Source organism: Polypterus senegalus, chromosome 6, assembly GCF_016835505.1.
Source record: "Polypterus senegalus isolate Bchr_013 chromosome 6, ASM1683550v1, whole genome shotgun sequence".
Classification (NCBI taxonomy): Eukaryota; Metazoa; Chordata; class Cladistia; order Polypteriformes; family Polypteridae; genus Polypterus; species Polypterus senegalus.
This window is the reverse complement of record NC_053159.1, coordinates 55,119,471-55,145,356: the sequence shown is the minus strand read 5'-3', so window position 1 is coordinate 55,145,356 and position 25,886 is coordinate 55,119,471. Positions and strand designations below refer to the sequence as shown.

Sequence of the window (25,886 nt, the reverse complement as noted above, 5' to 3'; positions counted from 1 at the left end):
GCCAGGTATAAATGTAATCCAGTTACAACTATAACAGATACAATCTATAAATGAAACCAACTTAACATTCCTGTTATGTGCACAACTGGCTCACAGAACCTTAGATGGCAGCTGGACATTACATAATTTTAAAATTTGTTTTACCTGCATTATGGAAAGCACAAGTAAGCATGTGCAGAGCTTATATTTTATTTTAATCATAAAATCAACTAGTGATTGGCAAATTATAATTGCATAATAAACAAAAACTGCCCAGTTCGGATCCACTGCCAAAAGGTCAAGAAATGGTTGCCATTGGCAACTGTTCATGTCAAGCCCTGCCAAAACCTTTTTAGAAATGCACAAAATTAACACAGCAACAACAAAAGGTCAACACTTTCAAGACACTGTCAACATATAATCTACAAAGACCATTTAGCATCTTGTACTTTTTTTGGTGTCACCTTATGTAACAATCTTACCTTGTTGGTGGTGTAACTATCCCAAATGATCAGCTTACCATCCTGTGAGGCACTCACCAACAGCCTATAAAGTATAAGAAGTATAAGAGAGAAAGTGTCACAGAAAATAGAAATATACTTCACTCTTTATACAATAATAGAAAAAATGAAGAACAAAAATTTAAAAAGCAAAAAATAGAGTCAAAACAAATAGATACTCAATGAAAAATTAGAAATTGCCATTTTTAACTTTGGATTTGAGTATTTGAAATAGATACCCATTGGTCAAATACTTCCTTTCAAAAATCAAGGGGGGAGTTTAACATTTGTTAAGGTACTACAGACTTTTTTTTTTTTTAAACCAGACACAGAAAGGGGTTACATGCAGTTATATAATCTTTGATGCAAATATGTTGTGCTAACATGGAAGATGTTTTACTCAATCAACTGTAGCGTTTTTTTTTGATAAAATTTTTTAAGATACATTTATTCTGGAATTGATGCAGTGAATGAGATTGCAATGTCTAGCAAAAAGCAATTCATGTAATTACTTATATTTCATAACTATTTCCAGAGTAACTTATTGTTTGTGTAATTTAAATGTAATCAGCACTATAACAGAGGCAATTACCACAGTAATTAGGCTCCTTTAATGTCATATTAGTTTGTTTTCCATAAATAATACATTGGTGAGATGCTCCATTTCGACTCTCAAAAATTTTTATACTTCCAAAAAATGAAAAAAAAAATTAGCATAAGCAATAAATACCACATTATAATTACAATTTCCTACATCAACCAATACTTGAAGAAACCTTTCAAAACGTACATATTTTTCATTCTGATGAAGGTAAACCCGAAAAACTTTGTGTCCAAAAGATAAATGTGTAATTGTGATAAATTCTTTACAAAAAGTGTATATATAGAGTGTAAGAATCAAACTACAAAAATAAAAATGTAAGTAATACTGAACAGAGGGTGATGGTGCGAGGATCCTCATCAGAACTGACCAATGTTAAGAGTGGTGTTCCATAGGAGTTTAGTGCTAGGGGCGCTGCTATTTTTAATACAGACTAGCAGAATACCCGCGCTTTGCAGCGGAGAAGTAGTGTGTTAAAGAAGTTATGAAAAAGAAAAGCAAACATTTTAAAAATAACGTAAGATGATTGTTAATGTAATTGTTTTGTCATTGATATGAGTGTTGCTGGCATATATATATATATATATATATATATATATATATACATATATACATATATATATATATATATACATATATACACATATACACACATACATATATACATATACATATATATACACATACTGTATATATACACACACATATATATACATACTGTATATACAACATATATATATCTACATATATATATATATTAGGGGTGGGACTTAAAAAATTAATCCAATTAATTAGAGGCTGTGTAAGAATTAATCTTGATTAATCGTATGTAATCGCACACGTAAATTTGCCCCAAATCGCAAATGTTTTTGTTTTTTTTAATTTAAAACGGTTTTAGTGGGCGACAGAATCAAATAATAGACATGGACATGAATATTGTAAACTGAAGCTGTTTTAATTTCTGAAAAAAAGCCTTTAAACTGCATTTGAATTCAAAACAGAAACAAAAATGTTATCCCTGGTTAAAATTGGGCAGACTTAAAAATAAAGTGGTAGTTTAAGTACATTTGCAGAATAGTATTGTCTTTAAATAATAATAACCAAAATTTCAACATAAAGTGCAGTTTTTCTTCTTAAAAAATAAGTCAGAAACATAAAAGGTAATTTGACCAGCTTACTCTTTAAACTCTGAGTAACATTAGCCAAAATTATTTTGTACATTAGGCTAAAACAGTGTGATCATTGAACATTTTGTAATTAGATGTATTTAGAATTACTAACGGTCACGGAAGTCCAATGATCCCCAGTAAGAGCCACAAAGTCCGCTTTCTGTAATGCATCTAATTTTGCTTGCTTTTCAGTGTGCACAAAACCATGCTTTTATCAAGGCTTCGCTCGGGAAGTCGAAATGATCAGTCGTAAGAACGCGCTTTATTCCGACTCTAACATTTTTGTAGCTGTGATGTGTGCATCAGTGTAATGGATGTACCAGGAAATCATGCATTGACAAAAGTTCCCGTTTGCTTGGAATTGAAAGTGTGATTAAATGCGTTATTTTTTAACGCGTTATGGAGTACATGCATCGAAGCTTCTCAGCTGTGCTTGTGCTAAGAAAGGGAACATTTTAAAAATAACGTAACATGATTCTGCGTTAACCTAATATTTTTTCATACGTCCCAAACCAAGGAGATGCGAAGGTAAAATGAATCGGGTAGCACACGCACATACTCAGTACATCCCCTCTCGGAATCGAACCTCGAATGTTGGCGTTAGAGGCAAGACTCTACAATTAGCCACAGCGTGTGGCTTGTCTATGCTAAAGTATATATTGTAGATCGGGTATATATATACATTTATATATATACCCGTATATCAGTGGAGAAGTAGAAGTTATGAAAAGAAAAGGGAACATTTTAAAAATAACGTAACATGATTGTCAATATACAGTAATTGTTTTGTGAGTGTTATTGAATGTTGCTGTCATCAAGGATTTGATTATCATTATTTCTTTCAATCAGGCTCGTATTTGTAGGATGTGTTCAAGTTACATTCCGTGTTTGTCAATCGTTGTAAAGATAAGAGGTTTCATTCTTCTTGTCTTCCTTTTTATCTGTGATGTGACAAACTGCATGCACGGGTTTTTTTTACGCTGTCTTCCATTAGCAGGACATTCACTTTTTCCACCGTGTGCTTTGTTTCCGCAGTAGCTGCACTTATGAATATGATTCTATGTATAAGGCGCTTCATATTTTTTGCTGCCTTCTCAATTGTGTAATTCGGTTTTGTTCAGCACTCTTTGGAACTGTTGCTTTTGTCTGTGCACTGCGCCAGTTCACGTGAGCAGCTTGGTGTTCTTGCATCGAAGGTTCCCAGCTGTACTGGTGCCATCTCGTGTAATGTCAGCTAAGACCCGGCACTTAAAACTTTCTCTCGCAGTTTCAATGAGTTTGTGCCAAACACCACCCTGACCATCTCATCTTCCTCTGCATAAGCACAGTCCTTCACACGTGAATATTTACCGGCAGTGTTTGTATTGGATTGCCGCTGATGGACGGCCTTATATGGGCAGGCACTAAATTACAAACGCTAGTGGTAGCCTATGAACTTAATTTAATATAAACTTACGGTTCACGCCGTGCTTTGTTTCCGCAGTAGCTATACTTATGAATATGCTTGTATGCATCACTTGCTTCATAATGTTTTTCTGCCTTCTCAATTGTGAAATGGCGTTTTGTGCTGATCGCTGTTTGGAGTTCTTCCTTGTGCTCTACGTACTTACGTAGGAGGCGTGATGATGTCACACGAAACTCCGCCCCCCGCGGCCATCTCCAACTCAAGACTCCATTACATTATATGGGGAAAAATAGCTTCCAGTTATGACCCTTATGCGTAGAATTTCGAAATGAAACCTGCCCAACTTTTGTAAGTAAGCTGTAAGGAATAAGCCTGCCAAATTTCAGCCTTCTACCTACACGGGAAGTTGGAGAATTAGTGATGAGTCAGTGAGTGAGTCAGTGAGTGAGGGCTTTGCCTTTTATTAGTATAGATAAATGACTTAGATAGGAATATAAGTAACAAGCTGGTTAAGTTTGCAGATGATACCAAGATAGGTGGATTAGCAGATAATTTGGAATCCGTTATATCATTACAGAAGGACTTGGGGATAGCATACAGGCTTGGGCAGATTTGTGGCAGATTACATTTACTGACATTAAATTTCAAGTATTACACATAGGAAGTAAAAATGTTAGGTTTGAATACACAATGGGTGGTCGGAAAATCGAGAGTACACCTTATGAGAAGGATTTAGGAGTCATAGTAGACTCTAAGCTATTGATTTCCCGACAGTGTTCAGAAGTCATTAAGAAGGCTAACAGAATGTTAGGTTATATAGCACGATGTGTGGAGTACAAGTCCAAGAAGGTTATGCTCAACCTTTATATAATGCACTGGTGAGGCCTCATCTTGAATACTGTGTGCAGTTTTGGTCTCCAGGCTACAAAAATGACACAGCAGCACTAGAAAAGGCCCAGAGAAGACTTTTTGAAGAAATAAATGTATAGGACTGGCGACCTTTGTTGAGCTAAATGGCCTGTTCTCGTCTAGAGTGTTCTAATGTTCTAAAGAAGGACAGAATGAAAAGGTTCAAATGATCAAAAAAGGAAACAAAGTAATCATAATAAATAAACATATGTGCATGATTGTATCCCACACTAAAGAACTAGTTTAGACCGTAGACATTTTTTTTATCTTGGTATGGAAGAAGCACCATGGGATGCCATACATGAGACATTCCAATTTGACATAGATTAAATCAGCCAATAACATCAAAAGAAAAAAAAAATCTTTACTATGTCGCTCTGTACTGTTTGAATAAACTAACTATGATGGCAGCTGCTCCACAATCAGTGGAAGAAGCTTCTTTCAAACATCGGGCAAAGCCCAAATCCTCCTCTGCATGAGAGTATTTCACCCAAAAATTTGAGAAAATGGTTATTATGAAAAAAATAGATGGTGTTCCATGGCTGCAAGAGTTCAATGCTTGAACCTCAAGTAATCCACTTACACTTTGCTTAGCTATTGAACAATAATTCTTTTAGTGCTGTAAGGCCAGTTAACTTCAGAAATGGAGAAATTATCACTCGCGAGTAAAGTAAGTAACCCACTTGCACTTGCCTAGCTATTCAACAATAGTTCATTGAGTGTTGTGAGGCTGGTTAACTTAAGAAATGGAGAAAATGGGAAATTATCACTTACGAGGGCACTAAAGTAATGTTGCAGTACAATAATGCACTTGCTAGGTATATTTCTGCAAAGGTATATACTTCACTCCTTTCCATATATTTATGCAAGGGGTGAACACTTGTAGCTTTTTAACTGTTACAGTGCATCCGGAAAGTATTCACAGCACATCACTTTTTCCACATTTAGTTATGTTACAGCCTTATTCCAAAATGGATTAAATTCATTTTATTCCTCAGAATTCTACACACAACTCTCCATAATGACAACATGAAAAAAGTTTACTTGAGGGTTTTGCAAATTTAGTAAAAATAATAAAAAAAAAAAAAACCTGACAGTTCTCTTCAGTCATGGCTCAGGCCGACTTGGAAAGATTTTTTTTTTATTTAATGTAGCGCAGAGGACACAGTTGATTCAAACTGAAAGAGCTTGCAGCACATGGAACTCTTCTTGATCTTTATTCTGGTTGTTAATTAAGAAACTCCATAAAGTGCTATGAGCATGGGAAAGGTGCTATATAAATAAAACGTATATTGTTACTTAGTTGATTAAAATAGTCCTTAAGTACATCACAGCAGAACTACCCACTACTAATCTATAAACCTGGACCAACAGAAGCACTTGAAATAGATTTAGTCTGAAAAAGTACCTGCACATAGATAATACCACGAATTATTCTGTAACATGACCATTTTTAATTATATCACAATATAAATTTTTGTCCATATCATCCACCCCTAGTTTAAGGGAAGTAAAATACAGGCGATGCTAACATTACAGTTGTTTATGATAGTGATGAGGATTTCAAGAGGCAAAACTTATCTCAATCAAGAAAAGTAGGCAGAATATATCACTTTCCCAAACTACATGAATAGGTAAGGACCTGAAGGCAGCCTTAAATAAGAAAGCATAAGTAGCAGAGACAGATTTTGTTAAAGGGGGCAGAAAAAGAGAGAAAGTTAAGAAAGAGTGAGAGACAAAGTAATGCCACAAGACCTGTTAGCAGACTAGAGATGAAGATAAAAATAAAAAGAGAGGCTGGCAAAGAAAATCCAAACCTTGGCAAATGAAACATTCTCAACCCTTAGCCATCAAAAATGTCATCAAGGGTAATCATGGCATGCTCAGTCCAGCCCGGGATTAAAATGGGAATTACCTTCTATACGGACACTGTATGTGAATGTAGACTTGTGGAAGGACCTACAGGTTTACCTATTTTGCACCAAAATGTGACAACATAAGAGATTTAATTTAAGGGAGTGCTGTTTTGAAAGTCATGTAAGTGTAGAGAAAAGTGAGAGAGATCTGCAGTGGACCAGTTCAGATTCAAATGAAAACAGGACAAGAGGCTTCCAGGAGATTCCAGCCAATGTCAAACAGATGTCAAGGTAAATACTAATACAATTCCAATTCCAAATCAGGTAGGTCCCCTTCACCAGCACACCTGTCACACGTTAAGATGATGTGCTTCATGGATGAGGGGAGGAGGGCTTCTTTTCCCATCCCACAGGAATTGACAGTGTAGAAATCTTGCTTGTTGCCTATACTTTACAGAGGAGGAAAGGGGAGTACTAATTAAATTTAACCAAAGGGCAATATTTATTTTAATAACAGCCTGTCTGTAACAGAAGGATAAGACCTTGAAGACAGAGAACCTTTAAAATTCTTAAAAATGTATGATAATTTGTAATGATGTGTAAAAAAGGAAGCAATGTCTATCTCTAGATTATTGATGCTGTTTGCAAACAGGACAGCCACACAAGAAAAATATTCCAATACTGGAAGGTTTCAGAGGTAGAAGAGTAGACTTAATCAAATTAATTTTATACCCAGACAGGGATTCAAAAGAAATTAACAAGCTGAGGACATGAGGAAGGTCAGACAGGGTGTTTCCAAGAAACAGAAAAATTGAGAAATATGATGCGATGGATTTTCTGTACAATGATGAGAGAAATTAAGTCAGATACGAATGGCAACTTCTAGATTCTCAAGAGACAAATTAAACAGGAGAGGAGAAAACATCAATAATGTGCAGGAGACGCCTCACATTGTCTACTCGTTAACAAGAATGAATTAAGCCTGATTGATTTGGGAGAATTAATCTAGGGATTACTATTTGAAGGAGTCTTGGCCAACAAGTTTGTTTCTAAGTACAATAGAAAATCAGGACAACTGTGGAGACAGGCCAGCAAGCTTGTCCATCTTATTCACATAGATTACTCAAAAATAACATGAAGTCTAGATTTAAAGGTCCCCAACTTCTTCTATTCACCATAGTACTTGGCAATTTATTCCATATATTTATGGTTCTTTGCTTGAAGAAAAACTTTCTAATATTTGCGTGAAATCTACCCTCAATAAGTTTCCAAAATGTACCCATGTTTCAGAATTCTGAAAAGCAAGATGAATATCATATGCACCTTTTTGAGTATATCTTTTCTTTCATCCCCAAAGAATTTCAGCATATTAGTAAAAAATCTCCTTACTCTCCTGAACCCATGTTGAGTATTTGCTGATGTGCCCTATTCTAGATGTGTGCTGCACATCTTTTCCTGAAAAACTCCTTTAATTAATTTACTTATAATGAGCATTAAGCTTAATTGGCCTTTAGTTACTTGCATCACCTCGAGTGCCATTCTTATACAATGAGATAATATTTGTTGGCCTCCAATCTTCAGGCATTTCCCCACTGTACAAAGTAGTGGTCCAAAATCTAAATTGGCAGTTTTTTTAATACAAAAGACTCGAACTGTGATCAGCAAATTGACATAACTTTTTTTTTAGCCACTACCATTCTAAGTGTTACGGTAGATTACTTGCAGTGCTCCTTTACGAGATAATACACTACCTGATCCAGCACACGTCTTGCTTTTTGCAAAGAACTTCCTGTAGTGGGAGAAAAAAAAAAGCTGCAAGTCAAGACTTTCTTTACAAGAGCATGAAAGACTATTGGAATATTAGCCTTTACATTAAAGAAAGTGGAGTAATAAACTGAGAAAAAGGAATTGGAAAAGTTAACTTGTGCAATTTGGCAAATGGCAAGAAAAGGTACTTTAACCTTTTTAGTTTGTCCTTTAATTAAAATGGGACACAGTTTGTTTTAGTTTGGACTGTTAGCATGTGTTTAAGTAGTGTGAAAATAAAATTAAATGCCTGCAAGATACTAATTAATAGCTAACAAAGCCGATTTGCTATAACGGCAGGTTATTCACACAAGCGTCTGTCATAAGACAGGGTGCAGAAAGATGACCAAAGACAATTTCCAGTTTCTTAGGAATGCATCTATTTGACACAGGAAATATGACATTTCCTTCTTTAGGGTCTATCTGATCAGTGAAAAAACAGACGTCCCATTAGCGTACTAAAACAAAATGCTTAAGTAAACGATATTTTGTTTAATTTTAAGAAATAAGGGGAAGGGGGAGGAAGAAGAAATTATAAAAAGCCAATACAAAAAAATGTAACTGCTCTTCTGCCTTGCAACGTAGAATCCACGTACTCATCTATCTATACTACTAAAAGGCAAAGCCCTCGCTGACTCACTGACTCACTCATCACTAATTGATGTTGGGCAGGTTTCATTTTGAAATTCTACGCGTAATGGTCATAACTGGAACCTATTTTTCTCCATATACTGTAATGGACTTTATCTTGATGGCCGAGGGGGGGGCGGAGTTACATGTCATATCATCACGCCTCCCATGTAATCACGTGAACTGACTGTGAATGCAGTACGTAGAAAACAAGGAAGAGCTCCAAAGAACGCTGAAGAAAAATGCATAAAAGCTTAATCATAAGTGCAGCTACTGTGGAAACAAAGCACGGTGTAAACCGTAAGTTTAAATTAAGTTTATGGACACGCTCCTGCTGCTGTTTGCCATGCCTTCGTCGAATACTTTATTCGCGAGATACAAGTTTAATGAGAAGACACGAGGTATAAAAGAGACTTTGGATCACTTTGTAACGGAGTTAAAATTGCTGTAGGGAGAAACTTTTAAGTGCCGGGTCTTAGCCAACATTAAATTAAGCCATGGACATCGCTACATATATATATATATTTATATTTGTAGATGTGTATATGTATATATATATATAAATATATATATATATATATATGTGTATGTGTGTATATACATGTATATTTGTATGTATGTATATATGTATGTGTGTGTGTATGTATATGTATATACATGTTGATATGTGTATATCCAAAAAACCAGATTCCAAAAAAGTTGGGACACTATACAAATCGTAAATAAAAACTGAATGCAATGATGTGGAGGTGCCAACTTCTAATATTTTATTCAGAATAGAACATAAATCACAGAACAAAAGTTTAAACTGAGAAAATGTATCATTTTAAGGGAAAAATATGTTGATTCAGAATTCCATGGTGTCAACAAATCCCAAAAAAGTTGGGACAAGGCCATTTTCACCACGGTGTGGCATCTCCCCTTCTTACAACACTCAACAGACGTCTGGGGACCGAGGAGACCAGTTTCTCAAGTTTAGAAATAGGAATGCTCTCCCATTCTTGTCTAATACAGGCTTCTAACTGTTCAATCGCCTTGGGCCTTCTTTGTCGCACCTTCCTCTTTATGATGCGCCAAATGTTCTCTACAGGTGAAAGATCTGGACTGCAGACTGGCCATTTCAGTACCCGGATCCTTCTCCTATGCAGCCATGATGTTGTGATTGATGCAGAATGTGGTCTGGCATTATCTTGTTGAAAAATGCAGGGTCTTCCCTGAAAGAGATGACGTCTGTATGGGTGATTGATGCAGAATGTGGTCTGGCATTATCTTGTTGAAAAATGCAGGGTCTTCCCTGAAAGAGATGACGTCTGGATGGGAGCATATGTTGTTCTAGAACCTGAATATATTTTTCTGCATTGATGGTGCCTTTCCAGACATGCAAGCTGCCCATGCCACAAGCACTCATGCAACCCCATACCATCAGAGATGCAGGCTTCTGAACTGAGCGTTGATAACAACTTGGGTTGTCCTTGTCCTCTTTGGTCCGGATGACATGGTGCCCAGATTTCCAAAAAGAACTTCGAATCGTGACTCGTCTGACCACAGAACAGTCTTCCATTTTGCCACACTCCATTTTAAATGATCCCTGGCCCAGTGACAATGCCTAAGCTTATGGATCTTGCTTAGAAATGGCTTCTTCTTTGCACTGTAGAGTTTCAGCTGGCAACGGCGGATGGCACGGTGGATTGTGTTCACTGAAAATGGTTTCTGGAAGTATTCCTGAGCCCATTCTGTGATTTCCTTAACAGTAGCATTCCTGTTTGTGGTGCAGTGTCGTTTGAGGGCCCGGAGATCACGGGCATCCAGTATGGTTTTACGGCCTTGACCCTTACGCACAGAGATTGTTCCAGACTCTCTGAATCTTCGGATGATGTTATGCACAGTTGATGATGATAGATGCAAAGTCTTTGCAATTTTTCGCTGGGTAACACCTTTCAGATATTGCTCCACTATCTTTCTGCGCAACATTGTGGGAATTGGTGATCCTCTACCCATCTTGGCTTCTGAGAGACACTGCCACTCTGAGAAGCTCTTTTTATACCCAATCATGTTGCCAATTGACCTAATTAGTGTTAATTGGTCTTCCAGCTCTTCGTTATGCTCAAATTTACTTTTTCCAGCCTCTTATTGCTACTTGTCCCAACTTTTTTGGGATTTGTTGACACCGTGAAATTTTGAATCAACATATTTTTCCTTTAAAATGATACATTTACTCGGATTAAATGTTTGATCTGTCATCTACGTTCTATTACAAATAAAATATTGACATTTGCCATCTCCATCATTATTGCATTCAGTTTTTATTCACAATTTGTTTAGTGTCCCAACTTTTTTGGAATCCGGTTTGTATGTGTGTGTGTATATTATATATATATATATATATATATATATATATATATATATATATATATATATATATATATATATATATATATATATATATATATATATATATATATGACAGCAACACTCATAACAGTGACAAAACAATTACATTGACAATCATGTTACGTTATTTTTAAAATGTTTCCTTTTCTTTTTCATAACTTCTTTAACACACTACTTCTCCGCTGCGAACCGCGGGTATTTTGCTAGTGACTGAATAAAAATCTAATTGATTGAACTTGTCCTGTCTTCCTCGTGGGGAGTTGTTTTTTTTTTTTTTTACTTCCACAGTAGTATACTTTAATTGGAGAACTAGTCCTTAAACTAACAAGCCTGTTGTTTACTAACAGCAAAATGTGTCTTTTACTTGTAAACGTAACACGCTTATTAGTCTTGTGTCTTCTTGATGAACACCTTAAGAATATTTGAGACATTTGCAGCTTTTTAAAATAGTTGTTCTGTGTTTATTATTTGTCGTACAATGCAAATTTCATAAGAAACAAGTACTGCATTATTAAAATGGTAATGCTTATATAGAATTACACCTCAAGAATTACAAATGTCTAGGTGGTACACTGAAGAAAAAAGAAAAAAAAAAACAACAGCTGACAAATATAGTAAATGTATATTTTAACAGCAAAAAAAAAAAAAAAAAAAGCACCTCCTCCTCCAATGTAATTAATGATTATAAACCTATAAGGTCATGCATATTTATATTTAAGCAGTTTTCAATTGCCTATATATTTTTGGTTAGGAGAAATGGTGAAAAACAACTTTTTTAGAACGAGCACTAAGCCTTCATTATCTGGGAGTGAAGTGCTGGGGTTTTAGAGTGGAAATAATAGATCGTTATTTGGAACACATGCATTTAATGTGTGTTCTGTTTCTACAATAATCTGTGTAAACACATCGTTAAAACAGAGATGTTTTTCATATTTTATTAATAAATGACAAAATGTAGGCATAAACTGTATAATGTGTGAAGCCTGAAGTCCAAAGATCAAATACGCGTAGCGGTAAGATTTGCTGACTTGTAATCAAGAGCCCCCAGTTCAATCCTGACTGCCTCCTATATTTACCATTTCCAGTAGTGAGCTGCTCTTATTGTTAACATTATACAGTAAACACATACATTTGCTTTGCGTCTGAAACGTCTGGTGTACACTTATAGGACTTGTAAATGTTACTGTTTTTTTTTCACTCAGTCACGATCATGATACATACTATTGCACCCCCCCACACGCAGGGATCGGATGCTGTTACTTTTTATCTGAAACGGGGAATAACTGTAGATGTGAGCAGTGTTTTGAAGCAATGGAACTGGACATTTTCTGATCTAGATGAATAAAAGCTGACACACAAATGCTGGTGAATCTGCCTTCTTCGTATCTCACTGTCACTTGATTTTTTTTTATACAGTTTTGTTGAGTGTTCCTGCTCAGGCTGAATTAGTATGCACCTTATGGTCCATGATGTCAAAGCCGCACTAAAAAAAAAAAAAAAAACAACAGAGACATAGGTATATATGATATTTGGAAAAACTCATTTTATGACCTGTATAGTATATTTCAGAAAACATTGTGGCACGGATGCAACATTATTCATATTATTCCTATTCATTCGCATAACATCTTACGGTTGTAATCACTGACCACATGTTTTTTTTCCCCCAATCTTGCCAGTCCCCTCATGTTGCTGCATGGTGGTGTTTCTTTTGTACTCCAGGACATGCAGAGGAAAGAATAGTACAGAGAGGTCAGTTCAGCGCTATATGCAATTATCAAATTCAAATGTTAACAGTTCATACACACACGAAAGGACCATTGTTCCTACATTTAAAACATGTGTACCTGTTGCAATGTACACACTTCTCTCTATGCGTGCTGGCAAATTGCACTGAGAAACAACTTTAGCCGGTTGCGGAGTTCAATGAATGTACATCGCAGTCATATACTTGGCTTCGGCGTGCTTCCAAATTGCACTGGAAACCGACTCTAGCTGGTTGCAGCATTCAACAGATGCACTTTTCCGAATATACTCTGCTCCGGTGTGCTGGCAGTAATTAGCTTTTTTAGCTAATTTATTCTGGTATAATATAGTATATGATGTGATAAACAACAACACTTTTCCTTCAGAGTGTGATGATTAAAACATCTTTCTCTGTCTGCAAAATCATTCTTGTGTATTCCTGCTATCTCTACTCCCTCTGAGCGTCTCTTCTCAGCAGCTGGAAACATTATCTCATAGAAGAGAGCCAGCCTCACACCAGAGCATGTTGAAATACTCACGTTCCTGCACTGCAATCAGGAATATATGAATTGAATCTTTTATAAACTGTACATTATTGTTTTATTTTATCTGAAATGAAGCTTTATTTAAACTTTTGGACTTTAAGACACACCATTGGCTATTTTTGGTTAAGTTAAATGCACGTTTTTGTTTAAAGACTATGTGCACTTTAGTTTGCATTGTTTAATGTATTTCTTTGTTACTGTGATGGTCAAACTAATATATGAATTTGAAAATAATCAGATGTTTTATGTTTCCACTGGTTGTTATTTTAATTTCATTATTATTAATTTTAATCGTGTTAATGCAGAGACAGAAGGGTGACATTCACAGGTGGAAAGATGTGAGCAGATGAGGTAAGACATGCACTGGAGCCCAGAAGAAGATGTGCAACCACAGGTCGCAGGCATCAAAAATAGTCAGGCATGAAATAATCGTGACTAATCGGTTACTCGACTACCAAAATAATCATTATTTAATCATTATAATAATCATTAGTTGCAGCCCTAGATCAAACTGGCGACTCTCTTGATTACAAGTTAGCAATTCTTACTGCTACGCCACAGAAGCTGTTGCAAAGTGTTTATTTGATCTTTGGACTTCACACATTACAGTGGAACCTCGGTTCATGACCATAATTCGTTCCAGAACTTTGGTCATAAACCGAGGTGGTCGTGAACTGAAGCAGTTTCCCCCATAGGATTGTATGTAAATACAATTAATCCGTTCAGACCGTCACGAACTGTATGTAAATATGTAAATATATGTAAAGATTAAGCACAAATATAGTTAATTACACCATAGAATGCACAGTGTAATAGTACACTAATGTAAAAACATTGAATAACACTGACACAAAACACCCAGACTCCCTGCTCAGCTACACGAGCAGGCTCGCTCGCTCGCTCTCTCTCTCTCTCTCTTTCTCTGTATAGTACACACACACACACACACACACACACCACCCACCCTGCCCCCTCTCTGTCAGCAGCATATGCATAATTTTTTTTTAAATGAGTTTTAAGCACAGCGGGAAAAAAAGGAACATTACAACAAATCCGAAGTGTATTTAAAAACCAACCACAAGCAACCAAAAAAGTAACATTGCAGGAGATCACGCTATTAACTTTAAAGCCCGATCTCTGTAAACACTGTTTTTAAAATTAGTTTTAAGCACAGCAGAAAAAAAAGTAACATTAGAACAAATCTGAAGTGTATTTAAAAACCAACCACAAGCAATCAAAAAAGTAAGATCACGCTATTTTACCCTTACATTCCGATCGCTGTAAACACTTTTTATAAAATGAGTTTTAAGCAAAGCGGAAAAAAGGAACATTTGAAAAAAGAGAAAAGTAACATTGCAACTAATCACACTATGAACAACTCCATCTGTAAACACTTTAATAAGTTTTAAGAACAGGGAAAAAACAGGAAAGTAACATTGCAACAATTCACGCTATGAACTGAAAAATTAACTTTTGAAAAATCCGTAATACAAAAACCACCAAGAAAACTAACCTTGCATGAGTCAAGTTCTGGCATGAAGTGTTTTCTTTCAGGGGTTTTCTCTCTTGTGATTTCTTGGGTTTCTGGTGTTTTTAGCTGTTTAGCTGGTGGGAGCGAAAGTCTCATGCAGCGATTCCAAAAAGAAAGTTCTTGTGACCCAACCCTTCGTGTTTGCCCTTCACATTACTGGCAGTCTGACTTTGTTTACATTATGCTGCTTGAAAGCACGAGGGTTCTCAAATTGGTAAATGAGTAAACTGGTAAACAGCTTTTCCACCTCTTGTAATTTCTTTCTTTACTTCGATTTCAATTTTCTTCAAAACTTTCTTCTCACCACTCTTCACATGCTTAGAAGCCATAGTTAACTGCAAAAGCACACGAAATACTGTAGAGCACAAAGAGAGTGCACGTCTGACTGAGAACAATGAACAGGTTAAATGAAAAAGCCAGGCAGGCACGCGGCTTGCTCGCTTTCTCTCCCTCTCAGCCTGCCTGTGCCGGGGGTGGAGTTGGGGGGATGGTTCGCGTGCACGTACTGCCTGCTTCTCAGAGAGAGAGTCTCAGCTGTACCCCCCCCTCCCCCTATACAGAAGGCAGGCAGTACATGCACGCGAACCATCCCCTCCCCCCCCAACAGGCAGGCAGATAGGCAGGCAAACACTGCAGCAATCTCCCCCTCCCTCTCCCCAGCAGGCATTTGGCTAGCTCTATTTCTCTCTCTCTCTATCTCTTGCTCGCTGCACAGGGAGAGACTGAACATGTACAAACCGAAAGGGAAACTGGCTTGTTCGTATACCGAGTGTGTGGTTGTGAACCGAGGCAAAAGTTTGGCGAACTTTTGGTCGTGAACCGAGTTGTACGTGAACCGAGACGTGCGCGAACCGAGGTTCCACTGTATATAGTTTATGCCTACATTTTGTCATTTATTACTAAAATATGAAAAATGGTTCTGTTTTAACAATGTGTTTACACAGATTATTGTAGAAACAGAACACACATTAAATGTATGTGTTCCAAATAACGATCTATTACTTCCACACTAAAACTACAGCACTTCACTCCCAGATAATCAAGACATGAGGTGGGAGAACTATATGCACGTTCTGCGGCAGTGGGGGGATGGAATAACAGGCTGCTTGCTGCTTGTCTTGGTGGGGGGATGGAATAGCAGGCTGCTTGCTGCTTGTCTTTATCGGCACATTTATAAGACAAAAAGATGCTGATGGAGAAGTGCAAAGGGATTTAAGGTGGGCTGGATTTACAACTTTTTTCATAGGCTTTGGCAATTCTAGTGTTAAACTATTTCACAAAAGTACATTGCAGAAAAAAAATAAACAATATGACAGGTTGTAATTATGATAAGCATTTTATTTTCTTTTATGTACATATCTTATTATTTAAAGTATACATTTAAAGGAAATTTTATTTTTCAGAATTTTTATGGTCACTAAATAATAAGCTTATAAAATTGTATTTTGTTAATAAAAATGAACAGTAGGGATGCTCCAATCAGATTTTTTAAGGCCGATACCGATTTTCATGTTACTTGATCGGCTGATTCCGATATCTCTTTAAAAAAAACTTCTTGCACTAATCTCCTGCATAACAAGACACATAAAAGTCTTATGTCCTACAATAGTGTATTTTTTATAAGTAAACTAAAGACCACAGGTGCTAACTGTTCACTTTTTATTAAAAAAAATGTTTTTTTTTACCTACAGTATATGTGGAAGATGATCTGCTGGCCTACTGTTTACTAAGCAGCAATTTTAAATTCATCTTCATCTTTTCTTTTTCCAATTAAAAGCGCCAGCTTCTGCATTTTAAACAAGCCCGCTGTACAAAGTCAAGCAGTTGTCTGTTTTAATTTAAAGAACAAAATAAAAGTCTCAATTCCTTAAAGTTGCTTTTCTTGCTGTTTGTCTAACTGCACAGGAGTATTTCTCCATTTATTACACCACTTTCTTTAACGTAAAGGCTATTATAATTAATCATCTCTTGTTCACTGATAAAACAAGCCAACACTCAATGCTGTTCACTTACATGGCAGGAACTTTGCTGGAAAAGAATGAAAGAAAAAAAAAAAGTAAAAAAAGTAATGTGCTCTGGCTCAACAAACATTATCACGCATATAGAAGCATATCAATTAAATTACGGTGAAGCTTAGAAAAGCAGGGGCTGAAAATATAAGTTCTGGTGATGGGCCTTTTTACCAATCATCAAACGAGTCTTTTTTGCTTAGTGTAAGTATCGTCTGATTCCAATCGGCAGCAGATTGATTAGAACAGGGGTGCCCAAGACATCGGTCACAATCAACTGGTAGATCGGAAAGGTAGTGCAGGTAGATCGCGTTGCATTCAAAAAAACACTGGTCATCCCGCACACACAATCAAACACGCGAGCTACTGCCAAATTCCAGATGTGATCTAGTTAGCCTTCCAATTTATATCAACTAAAGAAGGCATTTAAAAAAAATTGTTTGGGAGGGTATGGGCTGGATGTAGAATTGGAAGAGGATTTTTTTTTTTTCCTCCCAATGTCACAATCGAAGTGCGTTTGTCTGATCTGTCAATCTATCATTGCTATTCCAAAGAAGGAAAATGTGGAAAGGCATTTTCGAACTGTTCATAAAAACTATGAAACTGACTTCCTTACACAAAGCGATCTGAGAAAGAGAAAGGAAAGGGAACTAAAATCAGTTAGTCGGACAGCCGTAATTTTTCACTCGGCTGAATTCAAAAGCAAAGGCAAACACACCGAAGCATCGTTCTGGGTGAGTCATTCGATCATTAATCATAAGAAGTCCTTCCAAGAGCTACCTCCTTGACTGCATTATTTGGCTCTATTTATTTATGCGAGTCAGCCTTTTCCCATATGAAGATTATTAAATCTAAATACTGTAGTGACCATAAATGTATTAAATTTTTATTGTGCCATAAAGGTAATTCAGTTATGCAAGTTACAACAACATACATTTTATGTATAAAGTATATTCAGTATGTGTATGTGTATATTATATATATATATAAATTTTTTAATGTAGGTAGATCATTTCGATCTGGCCATTTTAAAAGTGGCTCGCAAGCTGAAAAAGTGTGGGTACCCCTGAATTAGAACATCCATAATAAAAAGTTAAAACCAGTGGTCTGGTGTTAATACTTTAAGGACACAAGGCTTCTATGCATCTGGCTATGCAGGAGCTTAGTGTAAAAAAGCTTTTAAAGGGTCAAAGGAGAAAAAAAAAAAATCTAAGTCGATATCAGAATCAGTACTGGAAAATTCGTGATCAGAAGGTTTTATAAATATGTACTCTCTAATTTTAAGTACTTGAGGATAAATTTATCTTGTTCTGATGATAGATTTCATCCCATTTCATTCATGCAGTACTTCTCCCGCTACAATTTTCAAGTCACTAAGCACCTCCTTAGAGGGCCTCATTACTTTTGGGAGGCTATCAACTTCTTCACATGTATGAACTTAAATAAAGTGCAAATTCAATGCAACAGAGAAAATGGGTGATTGCTTCAACAACCAGTGACCTATTTGCCTTGTTTTAGCAACAACAATGTAATGGCTATGGTAACAGAATTGACCAATCCAGTAAAGAAGATAACAGCATTAAGCATTTGATAGAAGGGGTTGATGGATGTTTCCAAAATGCAGAGGGGAGCTCTAGTGGCAGCCAGAGTCTCCCTAGCCAGCAAACAATCTAAAATCTCCTTAAGTTCAGTCATAATTATAGCAGCATCTAAAGTGAAGGCTATGTCCTTGAAAAGTATGGGAAGGATTAGCTTAGATAAAAAGGAATAAATCTCATTAACACTAGAATTACCAGAGCCTACGAAAAAACTCGTAATTCCGTCCCACCTTAAACTGCTTCTTAAATCCCTTCACACCTCTCCGCCAGCGTCCTTTGTCTTCTAAATGTGCTGATAAAGAGAAGCTTGGAGCAGCCGGCTATTCCATCCCCCCACCAATTTTTTCGTTATTTGGAACACACGCATTTCATGTCTGTTCAGTTTCTACAGTAATCTGTGTCAACACATTGTTAAAACAGAAACGTTTATTTATATTCTAGTAGTAGATGACAAAATGTAGGCATAAACTATATAATGTATGAAGCCTGAAGTCCAAATTGCAAAGAAACATTTTCACAAGAAAAACACAATTACGCTTTTATTCAAAAATATAGCTGCAGAAACAAAAAGCCGCCTTAACACGCGACATTGACAGTACTTTATTGTAACTGCCTCCGTGGTTCAATAGACTCAGCCCCCGCTTGGAATTCAAGGGGTCACGAGTTCGATCCTGCGCCCCTCCGTTTTGGGAAGTAAACTGCTCTTATTCTTACTGTTTTAGAATAAAAGCATACATTTGATTTCAGTCTGTAACAGCCGGTGCAATTTATGAACTTTGTAAAGGTTAGCTTTTTTTTTTTTATTCACTTTTCATTAGCGTTAGTATGCATCGTGGTACAACGCAGAGCTATAGCGCGTCTGTATTCTGTTTCTTTTGTACTCCAGGGCACGCAGAGGAGAGAATAGTAAAGAGCAGTAAGTTCGGCGCTATATGCTATCATCAGACACTCCCCATCTGCCCGTTGTTTTGTTATACTTTTCAATACTTTTTATACTGCTCAAGCGGGCATGCTCAAAAATACACGTGTAATGCCACGAAAAGTGCACGCAGACACTTCATTTCGCAAACAAAACAAGTGCACTTTTATTCAAAACTATCTGTATAACCGAAGAAAAAAGAAAGCAAGTTACAGTAGGAGATTGATACGACACCTTGCATGGTGCAATGCTAAGAAGTGCAGATTTTTATTCCGTGCTATATAAAATCATCACATTCAAATATTAACAGTTCCCACACACTCAAGGACCGTCCTTCCTACATTTACGACACGTGTACTTGTTGCCGTGTACACACCTCTCTGTGCTATGGTTTCTATTACACTGAATGAGCACCTGACACTGTACTTTCTTCCCTGGGGGAAGGTCCCGCATCAGAGAATTTCCAGTTCCTGCATAAATTCACACCCGATCTGACGCTGTTCGTTTTCAAATAATATTGCATTAGTGCGATTATATTTTCACATATATTGTCTCTTTCTTTCAGGTGTGTAATAGAAACCACAGCATAGAGAGAAGTGTGTACATTGCTTCTTACAGGAAAAGGCGATGTAAAAAGTGCACTTGAATAAAAGTGCACTTTTGTTATACTTTTACACCAATATATGTTCCTGTGTTTGAACGACACGGGCAGATGGGGAGTGTCTGATGATTGCATATAGCGCCGAAGTTACTGGTCTTTACCATTCTTTCCTCTGCATGTCCTGGAATACAAAAGAAAAAGCATACAGCAACATGCGGGGACACTCAATAAAACTGAACAAAAAGAAAAGCAAGTGATGGTGAGATACGAAGAAGGCAGCTTCGGTAGCGCTTCCCCCAGGGAAGAAAGTACAGTGTCAGGTGCTCATTCAGTGTAATAGAACCCATAGCACAGAGAGGTGTGTACACTGCAACAAGTACACGTGTCGTAAATGTAGGAAGTACGGTCCTTGGGTGTGTGGGAACTGTTAATATTTGAATGTGATGATTTCATATAGCACGGAATGAAAATCTGCACTTCTTAGCATTGCACCATGCAAGGTGTCGTATCAATCGCCTACTGTAACTTGCTTTCTTTTTTCTTCGGTTATACAGGTAGTTTTGAATAAAAGTGCACTTGTTTTGTTTGCGAAATGAAGTGTCTGCGTGCACTTTTCGTGGCATTACACGTGTATTTTTTGAGCATGCCAGTTTGAGCAGTATAAAAAGTATTGAAAAGTATAACAAAACAACGGGCAGATGGGGAGTGTCTGATGATTGCATATAGCGCCGAACTTACTGCTCTTTACTATTCTCTCCTCTGCGTGCCCTCGAGTACAAAAGAAACAGAATACAGATCGCTATAGCTCTGTTGTACCACGATGCATACTAACACCCCCCCACCTGGTTCTGACACACAGACGCTGGCGAAGCTGCCTTCTTCGTATCTCACCCTCACTTGATTTTCTTTTTATTCAGTTTTTTTGAGTGTTCCTGCCAGTCCCGCATGTTGCTGTATGCTGGATAGAGAGAAGTGTGTACACTGCTTCTTACAGGAAAAGGCGATGGAAAAAGTGCACTTGAATAAAAGTGCACTTTTGTTATACTTTTACACCAATATATGTTCCTGTGCTTGAACGACACAGGCAGATGGGGAGTGTCTGATGATTGCATATAGCGCCGAAATTACTGGTCTTTACCATTCTTTCCTCTGCATGTCCTGTAGTACAAAAGAAAAAGCATACAGCAACATGCGGGGACTGGCAGGAAAACTCAATAAAACGAAAAGCAAGTGACGGTGAGATACGAAGAAGGAAGCTTCGCCAGCGTTTCTGTGTCAGAACCTTGGGGGTGATTGTGCGTTAGTATGCATCGTGGTACACTGCAGAGCTATAGCGCGTCTTTAGTGAAAACAGCCGTGTCAGGATCGAACCCGCGACCCCTTGTTTCCCAAGCAGGGGCTGAGTCTATTGAGCCACGGAGTCAGTTACAGTAAACTGGTGTCAATGTCGCATGTTAAGGCGGCTTTTTGTTTCTGCAGTTATATGTTTGAATAAAAGTGCAATTGTGTTATTCTTGTGAAAATGTTTCTTTGCTATTTGGACTTCAGGCTTCATACATTATATAGTTTATGCCTACATTTTGTCATCTACTACTAGAATATAAAAAAGTTTCTGTTTTAACAATGTGTTGACACAGATTACTGTAGAAACGGAACAGACATGAAATGCGTGTGTTCCAAACAACGATCTATTATTTCCGGTCTAAAACTCCACTTCACTCCCAGATACTCAATCAAGGCATGAGCTGAGAGAAGTTCGTGCACGTTCTAAATTGGTGGGGGGATGGAATAGCCGGCTTCTCTTTATCAGCACATTTAGAAGACAAAGGGCGCTGGCGGAGAGGTGTGAAGGGATTTAAGAAGCAGTTTAAGGTGGGACGGAATTACGAGTTTTTTCGTAGGCTCTGGTAATTCTAGTGTTAAACGGTGCAGCCCGTTTTGGCGGCATCTTGGGGCTTTAACCCATAAACTGCCACATACTTGGGGGTAAATGCATCTATGGATGCCAAATACTTTTTTGCTGCACTTTAAGTAAACGTCATAATTCACAAAGAAAAAGTGAAATTTTAATGGAACACAATTTTTTTTCATGCAAAGAGCATCACAATTACAGCAACACTGATCATTTACACACTGCTAATGAACTGTAAAAATCATTTAAAAACTACTGTAACAATATGTACAAAGTGCAGCTGACGCCATGGATGAAACTCCATGGGTGAATCACTGAGCCAACTGCGCTTGAACTGGCTGCATGCAAGCAGAGGTAAGCGCTGATGCTTGCAGGATAGTCTTAGTGCAGTGGCTCAATCCCAGGGACAATGAGGCTGCAGTACTGCAAGGTGTCATGATTCGGTCACAGAATTGCACAGAAGCACAGGAGATTGTAGAAACAGGAACTTTATTCAAACACTTCAAACAAACATGTCTCTTTCAGAAGTTAAAGGAGCTCAATATGCAGTTAGTTATTGATTAAAGAATAGACAAAAATCATAGAGGCGCACAACCCCCAACAGGAGCAGAGAATGTCTGGGGGAGGAGAGAGAAACAAAGCAATCAGCCCAAAAGGACAGGTCCTGTTCAGGCTTTTAAGTAAGTGTAGCATGAGAGGCATATCATGCAACAGAGCAGCCACAAGTAAGGGAGCAATGTGAAGGTAATCTATCAGTGTTTTTTAAGAAGGTGTTTTTGAGGAGCTTCTGTGTCTTCTAGGGGTGCATTCAGTCCCCCTGCTCACAAGGGGCTGCCACTATGGTGATTTATTTATTTTTATGGTGGAGATTCCAGGGACGCACCCAGCCTTGACCCAACCCGCGCGCACTCACAAACGGAGACAAAAACAAAGCAAACTGGTAATCAAACCGCAAATAAAGAATCTAATTGAAAACAACAATACCACCCCTGTTCCCCTTACAGCGATTACACATTAAATACAACAAAACACAAACGAAACACACACAGTAAATCATGAAAAAGTTCATGAAAAATGGCAACGAATGAAATATAATGATGATAATAGTCCAGAGATCCGCGCATTGAATGGTAATGTACAGAGTGTCCTACCAGTATTTCCTGAAATGGTGAAGATGGGTGGACGGGTGCAGGATGGCCATGAATCCGCTTACAGTCCTCGAGTACACAGGCAGACGGCAGACAATCGAGATGCACGAAACGATCCAGGACAAAATGAATGAAGTACAGGTACCCCAACAGAAGGCAGACAGACGAACTTGAAACACAAATTACAAAAATTATTTTTTTTGCTTTTGGTCACCGGCCCCCTTTCTAAAGCTGCGCTGACCTCATCAGCCTCAGCAGAAGACCAATCAGAGCCACTGCTGGGAGTTAGTTTCAAATTCTATTGGCTACTTTCACCATCCCAAGCTGCAGTTGCTTCCTGTTCTCTCTACAGTACAGTATTGCCACGAAAAAAGCCATAAAAATTGCGGAGGATATTTGTGGTTTCCGTTAACAATTATTAGTTAGGTTCTAAGGAAAAAATCTGCGAATGAGTGAGGCCGTGAACTCTGAACCGTGACTTTGCGGGGTCTACTGTATATTATTTACACTATACAGCTCCTGGTACCTCACTCCCAGATTAATAAGGCTTGAGCTGGTAGAGCTTTTTGCCATTTCTACGGTGGTGGGAGGATGGGATAGTAGGCTACTTGCACTTATCGACATATTTACAAAACAAAAGACGCTGATGGAGAGGTGCAAACAGATTTAAGGTGGGCCGGGTTTACAAGTGTTTTTGATAGGCTTTGGTAATTCTAGTGTTAAACCAAAAGTACAAGATTAAGTATTTTACTGATGATCACAAATTAGAGGTACCTAAACTGCTAAGCAACAATGAGTTGGCCACACAGACTGCACAGGGTAACAGACAGGATCTTTGCAGGACATGCAAGAAGAAACTGGAAACAAAGATAGAAATGATGTTTGCAATAGCAGCGAGTTAACAGCATCAGAAGTTAATTTTTACCTCTGCGAACCTCTCATCCTAGGAAGTGCAGGGCCACTGATTTTCTGATATAGCAGGAAAAGCCATTTTTCTGCAGTTGCAAAAGCAGCACAGGTCTGTCTTTCTGCTCCTTTTTTCAGAGTGCAGAAAGAGCATCTGTTCAGTACAACAGGACATATTTTGGATGAGAGGACAAGCAGACTTTAAAAAATGCAGAGAAGCTTACATTCTTTACTGTCAGCGAACTACTTTCAGTACTTAACAAAAGAATAACTTTGTTAGCTAGAGTCCTTTAAGGCTGCATTGATTTCTTGTTGTAGTAGACTTATTAGTCCTAATGTTGTAAACCTTACTGAACATTTTATTACAATTGTAGAGTGAGACTAATTACCAGCCTTTCATTATTATGGGTAAATAGTCTGTGTATATTTTTTAAAAGTTTTTAATAGAGTTTCATGGGTTAAAAAAAGTATATTAGGTTATTGATAAATTAGCATACAAAATTTAATTTTGATGAAAATTAAATAATGCATGTGATGTACATTTTACAAATTAAAAACAATGGTAAAACTATTATGAATTTAAAGCTGGTAAAGGAAGCTGGAAGACTGCCTGTTTGATTCCTGTAAACGTCAGAAGTGACTATACTTCGTTGGGCCCTTGAACAATGCCCTTAACCTGCAATTGCTTTGTCCTGGGTATGATGTTAATCTGTATCCAGCCCTGCACGCAGATCCTCTAACTTAAAAGGAAAACTTGAAGGTCGGTGGCAGAATTGCCACTCCAGCCACCATAAAAAAAAACCTCATGCTGTTTCAGTGTGGTGTACTCGGGTCCCACTCCACGTGGTATGTTGTGTAGTGGTTGCAGCAAAACATGATCAAAGAATACTCCGATGATAGTGATTTCCTAAAAGTATGCATCAAGGATTTATATATGTACTCACGAACCTTCTTAAGAACTTGAGGGTAATTATTTGGTCCTGAAGAATTATTTGATTTTAGCATATTTAATCTAAGCTGTACTTTTCCCTCTACAACTTCCAAATCACTGAGTACCTCCTCAGTAGTCTCTCTTACCGCTGTGGTTATCTGCTTCCTCACATATGAAGACCTCAGGAAAATGCAAGTTTAGAGCATTTGCTATTTTACTGTCTGTATTTTTTAATTCCCCTTTACTATCACTGATGCACTTCACCTCCTCCTTGACTAATGTTTTATTGCTAAAATGCTGAAAGAATCTCAGTCATCTCTTACCTTATCTGCTGTGTTCCTCTCTGTCTTTTAGCCTCCGTAATATCTCTATATTATTGGTTCTCATACACCCTATTATTCACATTGGCATTATTAGTCATATACTCCTTTTTCAATTTTTTTCCCTTTGCAGCTTCTTTTTTAACTTTTTATTAACCTACTACAGAGTATATTAAAATTTCCTACTAATTTCAGATGTCCTGCATTACATTTAAAATGTTTTTAATCCTGTTCTATTGCTCCTCGACTGTCTCCACACTTAACGTTTATCCCAGCCTATACTCCTTAGACTTTGCTACACCTGCTCAAAATTTGCTCTACCAAAACTTAACAGGTTTAGTTGTTACATCTCCACTCTTGCAAATAACTGAGAATTTTATCATGTTATGGTCACTGGACCCTACTGGTTCAATCACCTCTCACCCATAATTAAATCCCCTTACATTGTTACTTTTAATATGCTGCAATTAAAAA

General features: G+C 37.4%; 1 protein-coding gene across 1 annotated transcript in view; it reads right to left on the bottom strand.

Moving 5' to 3' along the window:
• The window catches only part of gnb1a (guanine nucleotide binding protein (G protein), beta polypeptide 1a), a 231,592-nt gene that overhangs the window by 71,971 nt on the left and 133,735 nt on the right, over positions 1-25,886 (bottom strand). Inside the window, exon 5 of the mRNA XM_039756024.1 lies at positions 462-525. Coding sequence (XP_039611958.1) covers positions 462-525 — 64 coding nt within the window. The remainder of the gene's footprint in view (positions 1-461; positions 526-25,886) is intronic.